General features: G+C 41.9%; 1 protein-coding gene across 2 annotated transcripts in view; it reads right to left on the reverse strand.

Moving 5' to 3' along the window:
• Positions 1 to 20522, reverse strand: part of DNAJC18 (DnaJ (Hsp40) homolog, subfamily C, member 18) — a 31285-nt gene continuing 10763 nt past the window's right edge. The window contains exons 3-8 of one of the 2 annotated variants that reach the window (XM_010850324.1): positions 16068 to 16213; positions 13042 to 13227; positions 12112 to 12221; positions 10998 to 11107; positions 8259 to 8431; positions 1 to 3326 (exon numbers count right to left, since the gene is read on the reverse strand). In XM_010850324.1, coding sequence (XP_010848626.1) covers positions 3202 to 3326; positions 8259 to 8431; positions 10998 to 11107; positions 12112 to 12221; positions 13042 to 13227; positions 16068 to 16213 — 850 coding nt within the window. In that variant the 3' untranslated portion in view covers positions 1 to 3201. Of the gene's footprint in view, positions 3327 to 8251; positions 8432 to 10997; positions 11108 to 12111; positions 12222 to 13041; positions 13228 to 16067; positions 16214 to 20522 lie in introns of both variants that reach the window. The other variant, XM_010850325.1, reaches the window with a different exon arrangement.

The raw sequence follows: 20522 nt of genomic DNA on the forward strand, positions 1-20522 counted from the left end.
TTTTAATATAAAATCATTTAATTTCTTTCTCTGTTAAAATATACTCAGTCCAGATGCTGTGGATCAGGTGACCAGATTTTTCAGGATTCTCACTCCATCATAAGCTGATTCCATCTGTGTCAAACCTGGTTCTGGTCACAGAACATTCACATCTTTAATTACAAATACTCAATGTGATGCAAATCATGTAATCATATCTAACACATAGGTATATAGTTTCTCGGTGGTCACTGTACAAGGTATCAACAATGCAGGCTCAAAAAATAAGATGTATAGTAAGTTGGTCCTTTCCAAAAATATATTAGGACACTAAGCTTACACCTTAAAGGAATAAAAAATAAATACTAATTAAGCGCTAGCTCCTGTGAGGAACAGTGCATGCAGACAGTGAACTCACATGTGTGGCCAATTCATAAAAGAAAGCTCTGGAATCCCAACAGTGTCTCCTCATAAAGCCAGTCCTGAGTGTGAGGACATAAATGAGAATAACACATAGCTTGGCCAGGCTGCTGGATTCCACGTGGGGTTTGGAGTTCAGCATAATTTCTAACAGTTTCCAACAGAAAGAACAGCAATGGTGTTTTCTTACTGGTCACTTTTCCCAAACTGTGAGGCCTGGCGCTGATCAAGGAAGTTCAGAAGCGTTCTAGTTTGAGCAGATGAACCCCAGGGTTACTAACCTGGGGACACAGATGCCTTCAAATTGTGCTGCCCTTTGTAATGAGAAGGGTTTTTATCCCACCCTCCTCACTGCTGATCATGTGCTGCAGAAGGCACTTCCATTCTTTTGAGAGCTTCGGTTTCTGCTTGAGCCTCAAGCCCTACTTCTTAGCCCCGTCGCCAGTCTGCATTCATGCTCACAAAAATAGTCGAGAGCTGCATGCCAAGTTCTGACAGCAAGAATAAGCCATAACTAGAAAGTTTATATATGATAAAACCTTCCAAATGATGTAGGCAAGAGGAAAACACTTATTTTACCACCATGCAAACAACCCATCTAAAAATGCAACCCAGGAAATTATAGTTTAACAATATTCTGGACAGTACCAAATAGATTAAACTATCCTCCAATCCAAAGCACATACTATCCCCTTGAGGAATGTGATGTGAGTGTTGTCGTCTATTAGGTAATAAATAAAACGGTACCATCAGTGCTATAAAAACAGACAATAGACCTGACATCTAATGAAGTGAGTTAGTATTGCCTCTATTTAGTATCATCACAGATAACTCATCTCTGCCATGAAATCCATAAAATGTGTGACTACACTATTCATGGGCACCTAGAGCAGGGACTTTTAACCTGTCAAGTCAGTTTAATTATGGTCCATTTTCTAGCAGAGTTTGGGGTTGGGGAGAGTAGAGCTTTGATTTTTGTATGTATAGGAAAACAACCTTCTACAGCCCATCTGGCTCACAGGCACATTTTACCATGTAAATCCCTTCATTCACTCCAAGGGGAACAAGGAAGTCCCCCCAAACCCAGAAGATAGACCTAGTTGGGTGACAAAAATTTGGCCATCTCTGGAGCTGCTCTCCCTCCCTGGAACTGAGCAGGTGTCCCCTACCAGCCACGAAAGCCCCACTCTTTACCTCTGCACTCATCTCCTGACCCTGTGGGATGCTCCCAGGTGAACCATACTAAATACGTCTGCTTAAATCATGGCTCTGCCACTGAAAGGAGAAACTCTACTTTGGAAATGAGTTTTAATGTAGACTCTCCTTGCAACAGGAACTTTTCTTCCATCCTGAAAACACTTGGAGTGTTGACTACAGTCACCTACTGATCCTTCTAGGTTCAGATTCATGATAGAATCTGGGCAGCTCAATCCTGTAGCTCACCTCCACAGAAAGTCCCAGAACCACACAGTCCATGCGATGGCTTCCCTCTTCCTTGTCACCAGTGGGAAGAGTTGCCTCTTTTTGTTTGGTATGGTAAGTGGTGTAGTGAGGTGTGCTGAGTGGATGCAGGACTGCCATAGAAAGGATACCAGGTTCCAGGCTGGGAGGTGGTGCAGGAGGGGCATCCTTGGGAAAGCTTCTGCTTTTACTAATATGGCTAGAATCACCTGAGCAAGGGGGATGTTCACTCACTCTGTACTTGATAATCAGCCTACCATCTAGCTCTGCCACAACCAGTTGTGTGACCCAGGTCAACCACGTAGCCTCTTTGGGCTGATGGTCTTATCCATACCAGGCACTTAACAGACATTGACTACATGAAAAAAGCATCTCCTATCACAACCACAGGTCACTGGGTTAAACAAAGTGACTGCTGGGCCAACACCAGATCCCACCAGGCCCCAGAACCACAGACTAAGGGTCTTTCATATCTATCTCTAGGTCCGAGCAGCCTGGCTGGGTGGGAATGCCTCCTCTTAGGTCTGACCACTGTACCTCTATGGGGTATAGGGACTCAGCTCAAGTGTGATGCTGCAAGGAAAAATGACAAAGAACATTCTCTGTGTTCTATAATGGACTAGGGAAACTGCACTGAACAGCTGAGACTCAGACTTGCTTTTTACCTTCACCCCTGGCCCCTGTTTCTGTGTGTCCACTGAACTGTTTACTCAGTAACTCTTAATTTCTGGGCCCTTTGTAAGAGAGAGGGTTAAGAAAGTAAAAGAAACTGAAATCAGGTAGTTTGCTAATGCCAGTAACTAAACAGAGATTAGGCAAATGGAAAACTGTGGACAACAGTTTGCGTTTCTCTGTATTCCCCTTTGAAAATGGAAAGCTGAGTTGTTACAACAACTGCATCTGGTGGGGAGATGACTCTAACAACAGGAGAGGTATAATTTCTCATGGCACATTGTAAACAACCAATATTAAGCTGCTTTGGCTAAGCCTAGGAATGACTGGATATTGAGATTTCACTGAAGAAGGAAGAAAATATGAATCTGCTCTGGGATGCCCTGAACTACATTCCTAGAGGCAGGTAGGTACAGCTCAGGGGGCTGGATCTAATGCTTGGCCGTGAATTTAGATGACCTGCCCCTTGTTCCTGAAGCCAACCCCCAGGAAGGATTCTGTGATGACAAGTCTGGCTCCATGCTGAAGCGCCTCCAACTCTGCCCACCAAACAAAGTTAGCAAATTGTGAAATGTTCATCATTTCCTAATTTTGTATTATAAAATGGAATTAGGAACATAAACAGTAACATGTAGCAAAACCCCGAGCCTGCGTAGGACTATCAGCCTCTCAGCCACCTCTGCGTAGGCCAATAAGTTTGGAAAGTTTTTCACAGTTTTCAAGTTTCAGAGATTCTGCTTTCTGTTTCAGTCGTTCATCTCTGTATAATCCTGCCAAATTGGTCAACTCCGACTCTGAAAGATAAAAGAGGTAACCAATTCATCAAGAGAGTTGAGCTCCTTTGTTTCACTTCAATACTTCTGGAAGCAAAGCTCCTTTTACTTTAATGCTTTTTCTTTCAATTAAGTTTAAGAAAAAAACTCATTTACTCGAGAAACATGTATCAGGAAGCTATACCACACCAGGTGCTGAGGATTAAGGGACACCTGTGATCCTGGAGTCCGACAGTATCTGTGCTCCATTACAAAAGCACCGGACTTAGTTCTTATCAATAGAACATTTGGCACAAGACTTAGGGAACCTGCACGTGTGCAGTAAGAGGAGACTCTGTGTCAAGGCTTTCCTACGAATGGTATTCACGTGGCAGTTGGGATAGAATGGAGTCCGATCGCCTGTTCCTGTCATCTGAAACAAAAGCAGCTGCTTCACCATTCCCGAGTTGCTGGAGCATAACTCACACGCGCTGATGGACACAGAGCCCTCCTCTGGGGGCCTGCCTGCTCTAGGTGCCCAGGCTGCTGGCTGCATCCTTCATGCCCTCACCACATGGGGGGCCCCTAACTCAAAGGGCAAAGGCAGCTGGATTCTTTTAAAAGTGAAATCATCTGGATCTGGTGACCTCTATCTCTTTGACAAAATGTATTTCATTTTCTCCTCATAGTGGAGAAGGTCATTCTATTTTTAACCAGAATATAATCTCTGCTGTCCTCCCAGACTCAGCAGCGGTTTGGCTACCTCTCTTTTTCATTCTTTTGTGTAGTTTCAGAGACACTCTGAGGAAGGAGTGCCTGAAGAGAACCTCCAGAGACATGTTGTGTATTAACAGGAAGGCATGCTTGGAGGGCCTGTGTAGCTTCAACAGCAGGTAGCTACTCAGTGTTTAAAGGCCCATACTTGTGAAAATGCTATTTTAATCATTCTTAAATATGCCTATTCATTCTTAATCATCTTGCTGACAGATTTTGTTTTTCTTGGTGAACACGAGGCACCTGTCTGATTAATCAGCAAACTGACTGGAAACAGGACTTAATACTTAGCCATGGGGAACAATGGGCATTGGTTTCTGAATAAGTCTCTATCGACACAAAATACTGGCATTTCTGCTCACAATGATTCTGTTTACACCAAGTAAGGCCCAAAGTGCAGATTAAGTGCAGGACTTTAGGGCGAGGGGTGGGGATGCATGAAAACCCACCCTCTTCAATAGGGGCTCAGAGCCCAGGCCCTGGCCCAGCAGTTGCTTGGCAAGCAGCAAGTCTCCTAGGCTCCAGAACAATGTGCTTTCACCTCGTGGTGTGGGGCCTGCATTGCGTGCCAGCCAGAGCTTGCCTTGGCATGGGCATTCTCGTGGGTGATGCAGCTTTGTGGAGGATCATGGGCCGCACCCAAATGAGAGTCCTTGCTGCCTTGTTCCACCCAGAGCTGGGCACTGACTCTATTTGTCTGGCTGCTTCGGCATGTGGGAAACCTGTTCAAGAGGGCTCTGTGATCCTCTGGAGTCACAGCTGCACCAGTATGTAGAGCAGATTCTGTGGCTCAGCTTTTCCTTGAAATGATTTCCTTAGGGTTTTTTGTTACTGACCTTATCCAGATGTCTCACTGCCTGAAATCTCATTCCAGAAAACATTAACGGCTAGTGATTCTTTCTATTTTCTACACTGACAACCACTGTAATAAGCTGATGAAAGAAAACATACGTGCACATATATGAATGCTTTCTCAAAACATGCTCCAAAGGTTTAGAACCCTGCTCCAGAGCAATGACCCTGCAGAAGAACAGTGTTTCAAGGAACAATGCCCCACACCCCCATGATCATGGTTGGAGAAACTTCTCTCCAGATAGCCACTGAATCCTTTTGTACTTCAATGAACAAAAGCTCAACTCAATGAATATGTTACTTTTGACAAATTCTGTTAATATTCAGTACCTTCTAAGGAAAAACAAAATCTTTGGCAGGGGCAGAATCCAAGGAACACTGTTTTCTTCTCTGCATAATGTTTCCCCTGCTCCAAATGCCAGTGTAATAGATGAGCAGAGCACTGAGCCTTTAGAGTAAACTGACTTGGGCAAATTGCCAAGAGAAGCAAGTCCCAGAGCTTCCTCTCCCAAAATGCTCTGCCCAAAAGCCCAGATGGGAGTCCTGACAGATCCCAACCACCCTCATGATCCAGCCCTGTGAGACAGAGCTACATCTAGTTGAGCAAGGCCAAGCGAGGTCTGGATTCTGTTAGGATCCGGGCACTTACTATATGCTAGACTCTATGCTAAGTGTTATATTCATGTCATCTTCTATAATCCATACAACCTCCTTGGGAGGAAGTTCATTTTATACCCATTTCAAAGCCTAAGCTTCTGCCCTCTCTGCTATCCTGCTCCAGAGCTTGGACAGTTCTCCTCTGCCAGGCAGGGCTGGGGTCTCAGTCCCACTCAGCCAGGTCAGGAGGCAGTCCTGCCTTTTATTTTAGTCTGTCCCAGCCCAGGGCCATGGCCACCTCCCCTAGCGTTGGCTTTATTATCTAGATGCAGCTGTGAAGGGGTAGACAGGGCGCCAGTGTTTACAGTAAAGGAGTACTCATAGAAATTCACTCTGATGAACATTCTAAGGAAGAGCAGAGCACAGAAATTAACAAAAGATGTTAAAAGACAATGGCTAACCTTTGCTAAAAGCAGTTTCCATTCGGTATTTTGCCAAGACTGAACTTTGTTCTCAAGCAGGTTTATTTTTACAACCTCCATCCATGTGCTAAATTTAACCATGTTGGCTGCACTTGCTGCTGGATCCGGAGGGCAGATGCTGCCTGTTCTCAAATGGCACTTGGGTTGTGTGGCGGCTCCGGACAGCCACCATCCTTAAATGCCAGAAATAGATTTTTAAGGGGTGTGTGCTGATAACCCCCGGTTTGGAACTTGTGGGTACACATGTCATGCTCACCCACTTGATTATACCTGGAAGGTGCCAAAGCCCTGGAAGCAGGCCTCACGAGGATGGGGACACAAGGCTAGAAGCCACCTTAGGTGTAATCCTTTCCATGAAGGTGTTAGTCGCTGAGTTGTGTCCGATTCTTTGTGACCCCATGGAACGTAGCCTGCCGGGCTCCTCTGTCCATGGGATTCTCCTGGCAAGAATACTGGAGTGGGTTGCCATTTCCTTCTCCAGGGGATTCTTCCTGACCCAGGGATCGAAACTGGGTCTCCTGAATTGCAGGTAGAGTCTTTACCATCTGAGCCACCAGGAAATCCTAACCATGAGCTCTTTGCATAGTTCTAGCTGGTGTGTGTGTGTGTGGCGGGGTAGGGTTTAAGAAATATATATTTTCACCAATTTATTGCATAAAGCAACAAATTCAAGACCCTCTCATGGCCTAAAACAATGGAGATTCTTAGGACATACACTGACCCTCACCTGATTTGGATCAGGTGATCAATTATAATGCCTTTAAGTCTAAGGCCTCTATCTTGCTCTAAAATTATTTCCTGGTTTTTGAAACTAGAAAAACCTAGTTTGACAGTGGGGTAGGGTTACTTCCAGACCCCTTGTTTTTTGTTTTTTCAATAAAAAAAGCAATCGCCTCCTCCTGCTGAATTCCCCCTTACATCCAAGTCAATGCCCACCATGCTCCTAAGGCACTGAGAGGTCAAGTGGGCTCCACCCTACAGGAGTAGACAGTGGACACAAGGTCCCTCAGGGCCAGGGTTAGGACACTAGCCCTGCTCAGTGATCCCTCAGCAGTTTCACTTTTTCCAGTCCCGAGAATCCACTCTTCAAAAGACATTTGTTGAGCATCTGTTCTGAAGCAAAGACTGCCAAGGGCTTGGGACACAAAATTAGTAAGACATGGTTCTTGACCTCAGAGAGCCCAGAGTCCAGCAGGGAGACTGTCATATACCTAGAGGACAGGAACACTGTGAGGGTGGTACTTCAGTAGGATGAGTGAAGGGCTTTAAACACACAGAGGAAGGAGAGATTAACTTGGGGTGGGGTTGGGATGCAGATGGGTCAGCAAGCGCTTAGTAGCACTGTGACTGAGGATCTAAATTTATCAGACACTATTAGATGTTTAATAATACCCGGTGATAAGTTTTTTAAAATGAGTTAGTTTGCTTTTTAAAAATTAACCAAAGCCAAGTTTTATAAGATACAATTACTAATGCCTCTGTGTGTGTGTGTGTGTGTGTGTGTGTGTGTGAGCAGGGGGGAATTCAAGTGGGAAGAAAGGGAGCCTGTTGGCTGAGGCAGGGCTGCCTTGTTACAGCACTCCCCATGAACGCTCACTGCAGTCGTAAGCCAAATCGTAAGCCAATACTGTCACCCTCGCTGTCTCCAGACAGGGAAATGGTGTGGAAGGCCTGTTCCAGTAAGAGAGTCACTTTTGTTCTGTGTGGCCACAGCTGATTGGAGGGGAAGAGAAGGGGCACCAGACTCAATAACAACAATCTATCAAACTTTGGTTAGGCTGGAGCAGATTTCCCTCTGGGAAATGTGGAATTAAGAAACCATGGACCAAAGCAGCGAGCTACTTAAAGAGGAACCTTGTGACGTAGAAAGGGGCCAATGACTGGTGGGGTTGGGGAAGTTGGGGGAACGAATAAGAGGGTGGCAACCAAAATAAACTAGGGCAAATCAAGGCTGTCAAGGAGAGCTTGAAAAAACGTAGGAAAACAGTTGGCAAAGAAAGGACAGAAGGCAGATAGGCAGACAGATGTAGCAACTCAGAGACAGACAGACAGGCAACTAGTCCTGCCTAAGTCCCTGAAGATTTCAAGCCCTGGCCACACGTATCCTGTCATAAGCCTCCCTTTTTATCACAATATTTCTAATATCCTGAATGGGGCTCTGTCCTGTCCGTGTTCACATAAACATGAGTAGCTCAGAAAGAGAGGAGAGATCGCTACGCTGGGGATACCTCAGGGTGGCACCAGCTAAAGCCCCTTTTAAGCATCTTACTTTGTTGTTTCTCCTTCCAACAACTGGTCTGGATGTAATCAATGTAATCCTTCTCTATCGTCTTCTCCAGGTCACGCAGAGATGCACCTCTGTAGGCCTTGTCAAAGTTTTTATCCACGAAGTAAGGCACCTGTAGGTTCTGGGTTTCTCTAGAAATGGTGTGGCCCAAGGTCCTAAAACAAGGAGAGGCTCAGGTGTGCTTGTTATATTTGGAAATATCACTCTTAGCACTGGCCTCGCTGATATCATCATCACACTCACCTCTTCATAGATGCAAATACCATTTCTAACACATCAACATATTATTTCCCAAGCAAAGCAGTAAGTGCAATGTTGTCATTGTCGCTACTCTATGAGCATGTTCAAGTGGATTCAGTCTCAGCATATTTACTTTATTCTCTTAAATGAGTCATCTCCCTCTCTTCTTTCTCCCTCTTTCTCTCTTTAAATTTAAGACATACATCATGATGGGTTTACATATATTGTGAAATGATTACCACAATGTCTAACATGTCTAATAGGTAATCCGCTAACATCTGTCTTCTCATATAGATACAATAAAAACAAAATAAAGAAGACCAAAAAAAAAAAAAAAAAAAAAAAAACAAAAAAAAAAAAAAAAACCAGACAAGAATAAAGGAAAAAATTTTCCTTGTGATGAGAACTCTTACTACTTAGTCTCTTTAACTTTTCTATCATTTCCTATCATACAGCAGTGTTAACTACTATAACACTGTATTGTATGTGACATACACCGTATTTACTAACATTTATCTTACAACTATTAGTTTGCACCTTTGACCATCTTCCTTCAATTCCCCTCCCTCTCTCTTCCACCTTTGGTAACCAGAAATTTGATCTCCTTTTCTGAGTTGTTTTTTTTAGATTCCACATATAAGTGAGATTATACAGTATTTGTCTTTCTCTGACTTACTTCGTTTAGCATAATGCCTTCAGAGTCCCTCAGTGTAGTCAGAAATGCTAGAATTTTCATTTTTTAGGGCTGAATAATATTCCTGTGTGTGTATATACGTGTGCGTGTGTGTGTGTAGGCTTTCTCCACGTCGTGGCTACCATAAACATTGTTGCTATGAACATGAAGGTGCAGCTACCTGGATTCACCTCTCTTAGACTGTTTTCTCTGTTAAAAGTAGAATGCTGAAAGTTTAAAAAGCAATTTATATATTCTGTAGGACCTGGCATGGCAGCTGGCACAGAGTGGCTACTGGTAAATGTTGGTTGAATGAAATGATTGCTACAGTAAACTATTCACAAATAACGAGACGGCTTATACCAACTTAGTTCCAATTTTTAGGACATGATAAAAAGTACTTCACACATAGCTGTTAGATGAGAACTGCAAAAAACTGAGACAATAGATTTCAATTATACCTCCAGGCGAACTCTTAGTGATATCCAAAAGTCTCTGATGTTCAGAAACTTTAACAGGTCGTGGGTTAACTAAAGTCTAACCATAAGAAAGTATAGAAGGGAGCTCAAATTCCAGTTAAAACAATGTGATGGTACTGTGCAAATCCAAGCTGACTTTGTTCAGATTGAACAAAGTCTATCTTAAAGGAGTTATATTTGACCTTTTCCTAGCTTTTCCTTTGATCTCTTAACTCATGGATCTTGCTGGATGTCTAAGAGCTCAGGCCCCGATTGCTCTTGCCTCTTTCTGGAAAGCTGAGGGCAGGTTCCTGCCTACCTCACTGGCCTGACAAGAAAGGAGGTGGCAGTAGCATATGGAGAAATATGGGAAGTCAGGAAATCAGAGGGACTCAGGCCAGCGTGACCTGATAGCAATAACCTCTCTCTGAGTCTCAGCTTTCCTCTCTGTAAAATGAAGATATTGATCTAGAATGATAGCCTTAAGGCTATAGTGATCACCAAGAGCTCTTCCTCTTAGGTACTGTTCCACGACGGAGTCCACATTTGAAAGTTTTTTGTCTGCTAAACTCTAATTGTGAATAATGGCTCATTTCCCATTATTAATTAAAAAAAAACCAGTGATTCTCAAATTTTGCATGGACCAGAATTATCTGGAAGGCTTGTTAAAACTCATATTGCTGGTTCTCACCTCTAGAGTTTCTGATTCAACAGATACAGAGTAAGGCCTAAGAGTTTGCACTTCTAACATGTTGCCACTTAATGCTTGGTCTAGGGATCAAACTTTGAGAACTGATTTAACTGAAATACTTAATTGAAGAAATTTTAAAATTCCTACCAGAGCTCATATTTTTCATGCAATACAAACTTTATAATGATTTCTATATTTTTAGCAAAAGCAAAGAAATGAGATACTATGGTTTGACTGCACAGCCTTATGAATAAAAGTCCTAATCTTGCAGTTTCTTAAATTGGGCATAATCACTAGATCTTAGTTACTATGTTCTCAGATTCACAGGGGTGCAGCGATACTTTCACAAGCTCATTACGGTCCTTTCTAACTCTAACATGGAATGTTAAAGATTTAATCTGAACCTGGAGTTAGTCTGTTAATCCCTCAGAAACCATCTGTTGCTGTTTGGCAGTTGACCAGATGATGTCGCTATAGAACAAAACAATCCAGGTCCTGAATACATGGGAAACTGCCTGAAGTAATTTTGAGTCTCTGCATTATTACTATCCAGCTGCTCCTTTAAACACAAAACCAGTGTTTTCCACAACAAAAGGTGACATGAAATGTTAGAAATGTACCAGCTTGTTGTTAAGAAAGATTTTAAGTATTTGACTTACGATTTATAGAACAGACTATATGGGGGATTAGCAGCTAGCAGCTGAGTAATCACAGATATGATCACAATCACCAGAACTGGAAGTAACTGAATAAATGCAGAATATGTAGTCTGAAAAAGAAAAAATATTTGGTGTAAGTACTCTTCATCAATATAAAGCTTACTGAAAATAGGACAGTTTTCCCAAAGAAAATATGCATTACTAATGCATTGCACATTGCCCATAGTTTTTCTGAGAAGGTTGTATTTTCTGCTGAGAAGTACCAAACAGCTCCATTCTGTCTGCTGAAAAGGCTGAAGGGGGCCCACCCACAACCTGGACTGACACTCAGTAATCCTGCAGCCTCCTTTTCTAAGACCAATGAAGCAGACACCTGTGTGCTAGTCTGCCCAGCCTGTACCCTCACAAGGTCATGTTATCATGCAGTTCTGTTGCCTTGGCCTCAGCTGAGCAGACTGGGGGACATCTAGCAGACATCTAACCATAGCAGGGATGATCACATTCTTCCTAAGAATCTGGGATTGAGATTCATCACCATTCACTGCTAGGCAGTCACTTGTAAGGACACACACTCAGAGGCACTGTAGACTGGACACTTGCAAGGGGAAGTAGAAAAGGCAGGCTGCTTAGAGAGAACAAAGCAGATGTAGAGAGTCAGGAAAACTGGAGACAGTCTGGCCCCAAGAGTCACAGAGAGCACAGCTGCGTGATGCCTGACAGCACCCCAGTTCCTGGCTCCCATCTGTCACAAGGCCCAGCGTGCCTCCTGCCCTTGAGCTTCATGAGACTCCCTCGATCTCTTAATTTAAACCCCGTTTAGTACTGAATATTATAAAGGGGGTCCCTATTCTCTGCAGTCAAGAAAATCTTTTTCAAGACAGCCCCATAGGGGAACAGATTTCCCGGGATAGTCCCCAAAGAATGGGTGGGGGAGGGGGTACCATTCTGGCCTATTTGGGCCAGTTATCCAGCTCTTCTTACCATGCTTCTGCTTTCCTAAAGCACGCTTTAGCACATATCTCAAGCTGAACTTCAAAAACCTGATCTTACTCCATAAGGGTTAGTTTCAGTATGAGCGTTTATGGGCCACTATTGTCCTATCCTCCCCAGGTACCTGAGGCTTATCTTCTTCCTCTTCCTTCCGTGTCTGCATTCTCTCATGTCGGTGCCGCCGGCGGTAATAGTGGGTGTCATCTGTCACATTTGAAAACATATGAATATTTCCTGGAAAAGAAAGAAAAATACTTAGCACGCAAATATGGCACACACCTCTTCCTTGCCTTTTCCAAGGTCCGTGCTTCCAACTAGGTTCTTTGAGGGTAGGGTATTGTCCCATATTACCCAATAGAAAAATAAGACAGTAGGTATATCAAGTGAACCAGATGAAAATGGGACATGCTTAGCTCTCTCACCCTTATTTAAACAGTCCTTTGTAACTAGCGAGTGAGAGCAACCCGAGAGGCAGAGAAAGAAACAGCACTTGGGCCATGAATCCTGTCTGACATGCTCTTATCTGCCTTCTTGCCCAATATCAGATTATGTCACTAGTATCTTTAATTGCAACTCCACAAAATTCAATCTACTTCCAAGGCATTTAATTAACCCAACTTCCAATTCTCTGGGGGTATTTTTCTAACCTTTACCTTTATATAAGTGCTAGTTTACAATAATTATAATATAGGAATTTTGCTTCTAATTTATAAAACACTTAAAAAATATCGGTTGGTATTATCAGCCTCATTTTTTGGTGAGGAAACAAGATCAGACGGACTAAGTAAAAATCATGCAGAGTTGGAGGCTGGAGACGACTTCAACCTCAGCTTATCTGATTCCACAGTCTTGTTTCCACCATACCACGGCCCCTCTATTCAGATCCTGAAAATATATATGACTGTTTTTGGCCACACCACATGGCATATGGGATCTTAGCTCTCCGAACCGGGATCAAACCTGAGCCCCCTGCAGTAGAAGTGCAGAGTCTTAACCACTGGACCACCAGGGAAGTTCCTAAGACTTCTTAAATGAAAAAAGTTGGGATACTAACCTGTAGGAAAATGTCCTCCAAAGAAGACATTGAACAGCTCTTCTGGAGTGATGTCGGTTTCAAAGTCCCTGTAATAATTATAAGGTCTGGCTCGAGGGGCAGTGAAAGTCACCTGTTCATCTCCATATTCATCATAGCGGAGTCTCTTGTCAGGATTGCTCAGGACTGCAAAGGCATTTCCTATTGCTGCAACAAAAACAAAAAGCACCAGAGTACACAGTCTGTTGCGGCTGAGGGTAATCACAGTAGTAGCAGTGAAGAGTTGGTGCTGGACAACTTCACAGTGACCCAAGGAGAGGTGCTTGGGCCTGGAAAGTTCACCGAAGTGCTTGCCCTTGAAATCTTCCCAAGATCTAGTTTGATAAGCCTTAAACACTGGAGTCAAGATAAACTTAGAAGTACTGTGCTCCTTCATCAAAAATGTGTTATTTCACTTGAGAGCAATAGTTTATGGTCAGAAACAGTTTATACATAAGCAATGGTATTCTAACATGAAGTCACATACAGTCTCCTGAATAAAATAATAAATAAAAATCCTCCTACTTGGTTAAAAGCAAAGTCCTCAGTCATCAGTCTTATTTCAGCTTACTTTTAAACATAGTCTTTAGAAATTAGGAAATGTATCTCCAGGGAATTCCCTGGTCGTCCAGTGGTTAGAACCTGTGCTTCCACTACCGAGGGTCCAGGTTTATTCCCTGGTTGGGGAACTAAGATCCCACAAGCCAGTCATTGTGGCTTAAAAAAACAAAAAAAATGTCCAGTGCCTCAGTGAGGGATCAAAGTCTGAATAGACTACATAAGCATACCATCACTTCTCCCTGTGCACAAATGTGCAAACTTTGTCCAATTTCATTTAAACATACAGTCAGTACCACCAATCAAAGAATCACCAAAGAAATCTTAAAAAAAAAAATCTTTTAAGTCATTCCCACCTGCCTACCTTTAATTCAGTCAACACTATCAGAAACATAGTCAGAAAGAGCATTTCCTTGTGAGTCTTCTAGTCAGGGAACTGTATTAAGTATTTATAGCAATAGAACAGTTAAGCAGAAAAAAAAAAACCAGAAAAACCTAAACAGAGTTGTTTAAACATTCACATCCCTTGAAATCTGGCAGATTTCTTAGAGAAATGGCATCAGTCTGTGACGTACCCTACATGAAGGTATGAGGAGAATGTGGTTTATCTGTTTCCTTATAGAAACTGTGGGGAGAATGAGATTCACAAAGGCACATCAACAAAGGTAGCTTGTCCTCTAAGGTAAATGCTGACTTTAAAAAAAAGTCTCAGATCTATCGTTTTTTTACTTTTTTCTTTTTTACAAACATTTATTTATTTGGCTGTGCCGCATCTTAGTTGGGGCATTAGGGATCTATAATCTTTCAGTTGCAGCACGTGGGATCCAGTTCCCTGACCAGGGATCGAACCTGGATTCCCTGCATTGCAAGCACCGAGTCTTAGCCACTAGACCACCAGAGAAGCCCCTACTTTTCCTTTTGAAAAATTCCAATCTCCAGAAAAGTTGAAAAAAATAGTACAATAAACACCTTTAACCTTATTCATCAATGTTAGCATTTTACCACTTTGCTTTTCTCAATGCTCTACACATACATGCATATATATATAATATGTATTCATTTTTTCTTGCTAAATCACTTGGAAGTAGGCTGAAGATATTCTGACACTTCACTCCTAATATTTTAGCATACATCTCTGAAGAAGAAAGATACTCTCCTACATGATCAAAATATAATATCACAGTTAAGAAAATTAACACCAACTCATTATCACCCAGTAAATCCATTCAGGGTTAATGTACTGTCCTTGGTTTCACATCTCTTTAGTTTCTTTTCATCTGGAACAGTCTCCCCACCTTTTTTGCTTTTCTTTTATTGAATTTTTTGAAGAGTAGTTCAGTGTTCTTTGTAGAATGTTCCATATTTTGATTGTTTCCTCTTTATTAGATTCAGGTCAAACATTCTGGCAAGAATACCACATAGTATTACAACATGTAATGTTAAATTGTTCTAGTAATGGTGATGATAAATTAGATCACTTGCTTAAAGTAGTAACAGCTAGCTATCTCCATTACTTAGAAAATTTTCCCTGTGCAATCTGGGCTTCCCAAGTGGCTCAGTGGTAAAGAATCTACCTGCCAATGTAGCAGACTGGGGTTCAATCCTTGGGTTGGGAAGATCCCTTAGAGAAGGAAATGGCAACACACTCCAGTATTCTTGCCTGGGAAATCCCACAGACAGAGGAGCCTGGTGGGCAATAGTCCATGGGGTCACAAAAGAGTCAGGCATGATTGAGCAACTAAATAACAACAAAATCAGTAAGTATTCTGTGGGATAATACTTTGACATTATGTGAATATTCTATTCAACAACAACCTATTACCCAATGGTTTTAGCATCTACTGATAATCCTTTCCTGAATCAATGACATTCCTCAGGGTGAAGCTCTTAAGTGAAATTTTTATTTATGTATTGGATGCAAAATATTTTTTGAGAATATGTTTCTGAAAGTATCACAGAAATCAATGGAAAAAGCTTTGATCTATAACTATGTTTTTGCTCTCTACAAAGTCTTATAAAGCCTTTTTATACTAACCACATGTTTATAATGCAGGTTTCATGAACAAAGAGTTTCATGGTCAAAGAAGCTTTGAAACGCTATCTAGGTCCTGCCTGCAAGTGGCTACCAACCTTTAAGTTCCACAAGAGGAATCATATCAGTTTTACTTACCCTGGCACCGGACACATAGATCTTCAATAAATATTTGCTGAATCAAAGAATAAAAGGTTCTGTAAGATATTACAGAGAAACCAATTTTTTTTCCCAAAAGAAATTAAAGTAAGAAATTAAGGAGAGAGCTATGCTAATAATCACTACCTAAGAGGTGTGGCAGGAAAAAACAAGACCCTGCTTGTAGCCTTAGAAAACAATTACGAGAGAGGCTGGAAACAACTTGCTGTGACCAAACACCACAAGGAGGGCATAATTAAGCATTAGTTTAGGATCAGACCTTTGAAAGCATCTGTTGCTCCAGGAGCACAGTTCTTGTCAGGATGAAATTTCAGGGCAAGTTTTCGGTAAGCTTTCTTAAGCTCTTCATCACTAGCATCTCGTGAAACTCCCAGAATTTCATAGTAATTTCTGCATTTCTTGATCCTAAAAACACAAATCAGAAACATTTTTTTAGTATGTCTACAAAGGTCCCTTTTGTACAATTAACTGCTAAATAGTAAATCAATATCCAATCTGTGAGACCCAAAGCAGAAAGAGAGAAAACTGGTGAACACATTAATGAATCATTCAATTCGCTAACAATGTCCTCCTCCCAGTGACAGCTTAATTCCTTTCAAAGTATTTTTACATCTAATGTTATTCTTTCTATATCCCTGTAAGTGGGTAGAACAAGTATACTAATCCTTATATTAAGGCCCAATCTAAGGTCCTCAAAGTTGAACCACAGGACAGCAAAGGCAGAAGAAATACCCTAACCATTTTTTTAAATGTACCTCTTTTTTATGGCTATCTTTTTAAACTTTGTTTTAAAAAGTTATAAAAGCACCTTACCTACCTCCTGAGAAATCTGTATGCAGGTCAAGAAGGAACAGTTAGAACCAGATATGGAACAACAGACTGGTTCCAAATTGGGAAAAGAGTACGTCAAGGTTGTATATTGTCACCCTGTTTATTTAACTTATATGCAGAGTGCATCATGCAAAATGCCAGGCTGGATGAAGCACAAGCTGGAATCAAGTTTGCCCGGAGAAATATCAATAACCCTTAGGGCAGAAAGCGAAGAAGAACTAAAGAGCCTATTGATGAAAGTGAAAGAGGAGAGGGAAAAAGTTGGCTTAAAACTCAACATTCAGAAAACTAAGATCATGGGATCCGGTCCCATCACTTCATGGCAAATAGATGGGGAAACAATGGAAACAGTGAGACTTTATTTTTTTGGGGTCCAAATTCACTGCAGATGGTGACTGCAGCCATGAAATTAAAAGATGTTTGCTCCTTGGAAGAAAAGCTATGACCAACCTAGACAGCATATTAAAAAGCAGAAACAACAAAATTCTGTAAAGCAACTATCCTTCAATAAAAAATTTTTTTAAAAAGCAGAGACATTACTTTGCCAACAAAGGTCTGTCTAGTCAAAGCTATGGTTTTTCAAAGAGTCATATATGGATGTGAGAGTTGGACTATAAAGAAAGCTGAGTGCCGAAGAATTGATGCTTTTGAACTGTGGTGTTGGAGAAGACTCTTGAGAGTCCCTTGGACTGCAAGGAGATCAAACCAGTCAATCCTAAAGGAAATCAGTCCTGAATATTCATTGGAAGGACTGATGCTGAAGCTGCAACTCCAATAATTTGGCCACCTGATGTGAAGAACAGACTCATTGGAAAAGACCCAGATGCTGGGAAATATTGAAGGCATAAGGAGAAGGGGAAGACAGAGGATGAGACGGTTGGATGGCATCACTGACTCAATGGACATGAGTTTGAGCAAGCTCTGGGAGTTGGTGATAGACAGGGAAGCCTGGCATGCTGCAGTCCATGGGGTTGCAAAGAGTTGGACATGACTGAGCAACTGAACTGAACTGATGGTAGAAGAAAAATATCCAAAATACTAAACTATATACAGTGAAACAACTTCCTGCTTCCCCATTTTCTGTTCCCCAATCTCCTATGCTAAGAATAACCACAGTTAGAAGTTTTCTGTGGGGATTTCCTTGGTGGCCTAGTAGTTAGGATTCTGAGCTTTCACTGCCATAACCCAGGTTCAATCCCTGGCCAGGGAACTGAGATCCTACAAGATGCACAGCCCAAAAAAAAAAAAAAGTTTTCTCATTCCCATGTACAGAGACAGCACATGTATAAAAACAGCCCCATTTTTTAACTTTTTTCTTATTAATACCTAAATGTAAGCATATTACAATCACCCTTCTACATCCTTTTTTCAAACAACAATTTATCTTGGGGATTGACCAGTAACTTACAGAGATGAGAAGTACAGGGTTAATAATAGTTTATACCACCAGAGCAGCAGTTCTGACCTTTTTGATATAAAAAGTCTTTTATACTCTTGAGCAGCAGTGAGGAGATACCCCTCGTCCAAGGTAAGGAGCATTGGCTGCACTTTGCTGGAACAGCCGTGAAGAGATACCCCACGCCCAAGGTAAGAGAAACCCAAGTAAGACGGTAGGTGTTGCAAGAGGGCATCAGAGGGCAGACACACTGAAACCATACTCAAAGAAAACTAGTCAATCTAATCACACTAGGACCACAGCCTTGTCTAACTCAATGAAACTAAGCCATGCCCTGTGGGGCCACCCAAGACAGGCAGGTCATGGTGGAGAGATCTGACAGAATGTGGTCCACTGGAGAAGGGAATGGCAAACCACTTCAGTATTCTTGCCTTGAGAACCCCATGAACAGTATGAAAAGGCAAAATGATAGGATACTGAAAGAGGACACTCCCCAGGTCAGTAGATGCCCGATATGCTACTGGAGATCAGTGGAGAAATAACTCCAGAAAGAATGAAGGGATGGAGCCAAAGCAAAAAGAATACCCAGCTGTGGATGTGACTGGTGATAGAAGCAAGGTCCGATGCTGTAAAGAGCAATATTGCATAGGAACCTGGAATGTTAGGTCCATGAATCAAGGCAAATTGGAAGTGGTCAAACAAGAGATGGCAAGAGTGAATGTCGACATTCTAGGAATCAGCGAACTGAAATGGACTGGAATGGGTGAATTTAACTCAGATGACCATTATATCTACTACTGTGGGCAGGAATCCCTCAGAAGAAGTAGCTGTCATGGTCAACAAAAGAGTCCGAAATGCAGTACTTGGATGCAATCTCAAAAACGACAGAATGATCTCTGTTCGTTTCCAAGGCAAACCGTTCAATATCACAGTAATCTAAGTCTATGCCCCAACCAGTAACGCTGAAGAAGCTGAAGTTGAATGGTTCTATGAAGACCTACAAGACCTTTTAGAACTAACACCCAAAAAAGATGTCCTTTTCATTATAGGGGACTGGAATGCAAAAGTAGGAAGTCAAGAAACACCTGGAGTAACAGGCAAATTTGGCCTTGGAATACAGAATGAAGCAGGGCAAAGACTAATAGAGTTTTGCCAAGAAAATGCACTGGTCATAACAAACACCCTCTTCCAACAACACAAGAGAAGACTCTATACATGGACATCACCAGATGGTCAACACCGAAATCAGATTGATTATATTCTTTGCAGCCAAAGATGGAGAAGCTCTATATAGTCAGCAAAAACAAGACCAGGAGCTGACTGTGGCTCAGACCATAAACTCCTTATTGCCAAATTCAGACTTAAATTGAAAAAAGTAGGGAAAACCACTAGACCATTTAGGTATGACCTATATCAAATCCCTTATGATTATACAGTAGAAGTGAGAAATAGATTTAAGGGCCTAGATCTGATAGATAGAGTGCCTGGTGAGCTATGGAATGAGGTTCGTGACATTGTACAGGAGACAGGGATCAAGACCATCCCCATGGAAAAGAAATACAAAAAAGCAAAATGGCTGTCTGGGGAGGCCTTACAAATAGCTGTGAAAAGAAGAGAAGTGAAAAGCAAAGGAGAAAAGGAAAGATATAAACATCTGAATGCAGAGTTCCAAAGAATAGCAAGAAGAGATAAGAAAGCCTTCTTCAGCGATCAATGCAAAGAAATAGAGGAAAACAACAGAATGGGAAAGACTAGAGATCTCTTCAAGAAAATTAGAGATACCAAAGGAACATTTCATGCAAAGATGGGCTCGATAAAGGACAGAAATGGTATGGCCCTAACAGAAGCAGAAGATATTAAGAAGAGATGGCAAGAATACACAGAACTGTATAAAAAAGATCTTCACGACCCAGATAATCACGATGGTATGATCACTGACCTAGAGCCAGACATCCTGGAATGTGAAGTCCAGTGGGCCTTAGAAAGCATCACTACAAACAAAGCTAGTGGAGGTGATAGAATTCCAGTTGAGCTATTCCAAATCCTGAAAGATGATGCTGTGAAAATGCTGCACTCAACATGCCAGCAAATTTGGAAAACTCAGCAGTGGCCACAGGACTGGAAAAGGTCAGTTTTCATTTCAATCCCAAAGAAAGGCAATGCCAAAGAATGCTCAAACTACCACACAATTGCACTCATCTCACACGCTAGTAAAGTAATGCTCAAAATTCTCCAAGCCAGGCTTCAGCAATATGTGAACCGTGAACTTCCTGATGTTCAAGCTGGTTTAGAAAAGGCAGAGGAACCAGAGATCAAATTGCCAACATCCGCTAGATCATGGAAAAAGCAAGAGAGTTCCAGAAAAACATCTATTTCTGCTTTATTGACTATGCCAAAGCCTTTGACTGTGTGGATCACAATAAACTGTGGAAAATTCTGAAAGAGATGGGAATACCAGACCACCTGATCTGCCTCTTGAGAAATCTG

Source organism: Bison bison, unplaced genomic scaffold (assembly GCF_000754665.1).
Source record: "Bison bison bison isolate TAMUID 2011002044 unplaced genomic scaffold, Bison_UMD1.0 scf7180017864291, whole genome shotgun sequence".
NCBI lineage: Eukaryota > Metazoa > Chordata > Mammalia > Artiodactyla > Bovidae > Bison > Bison bison.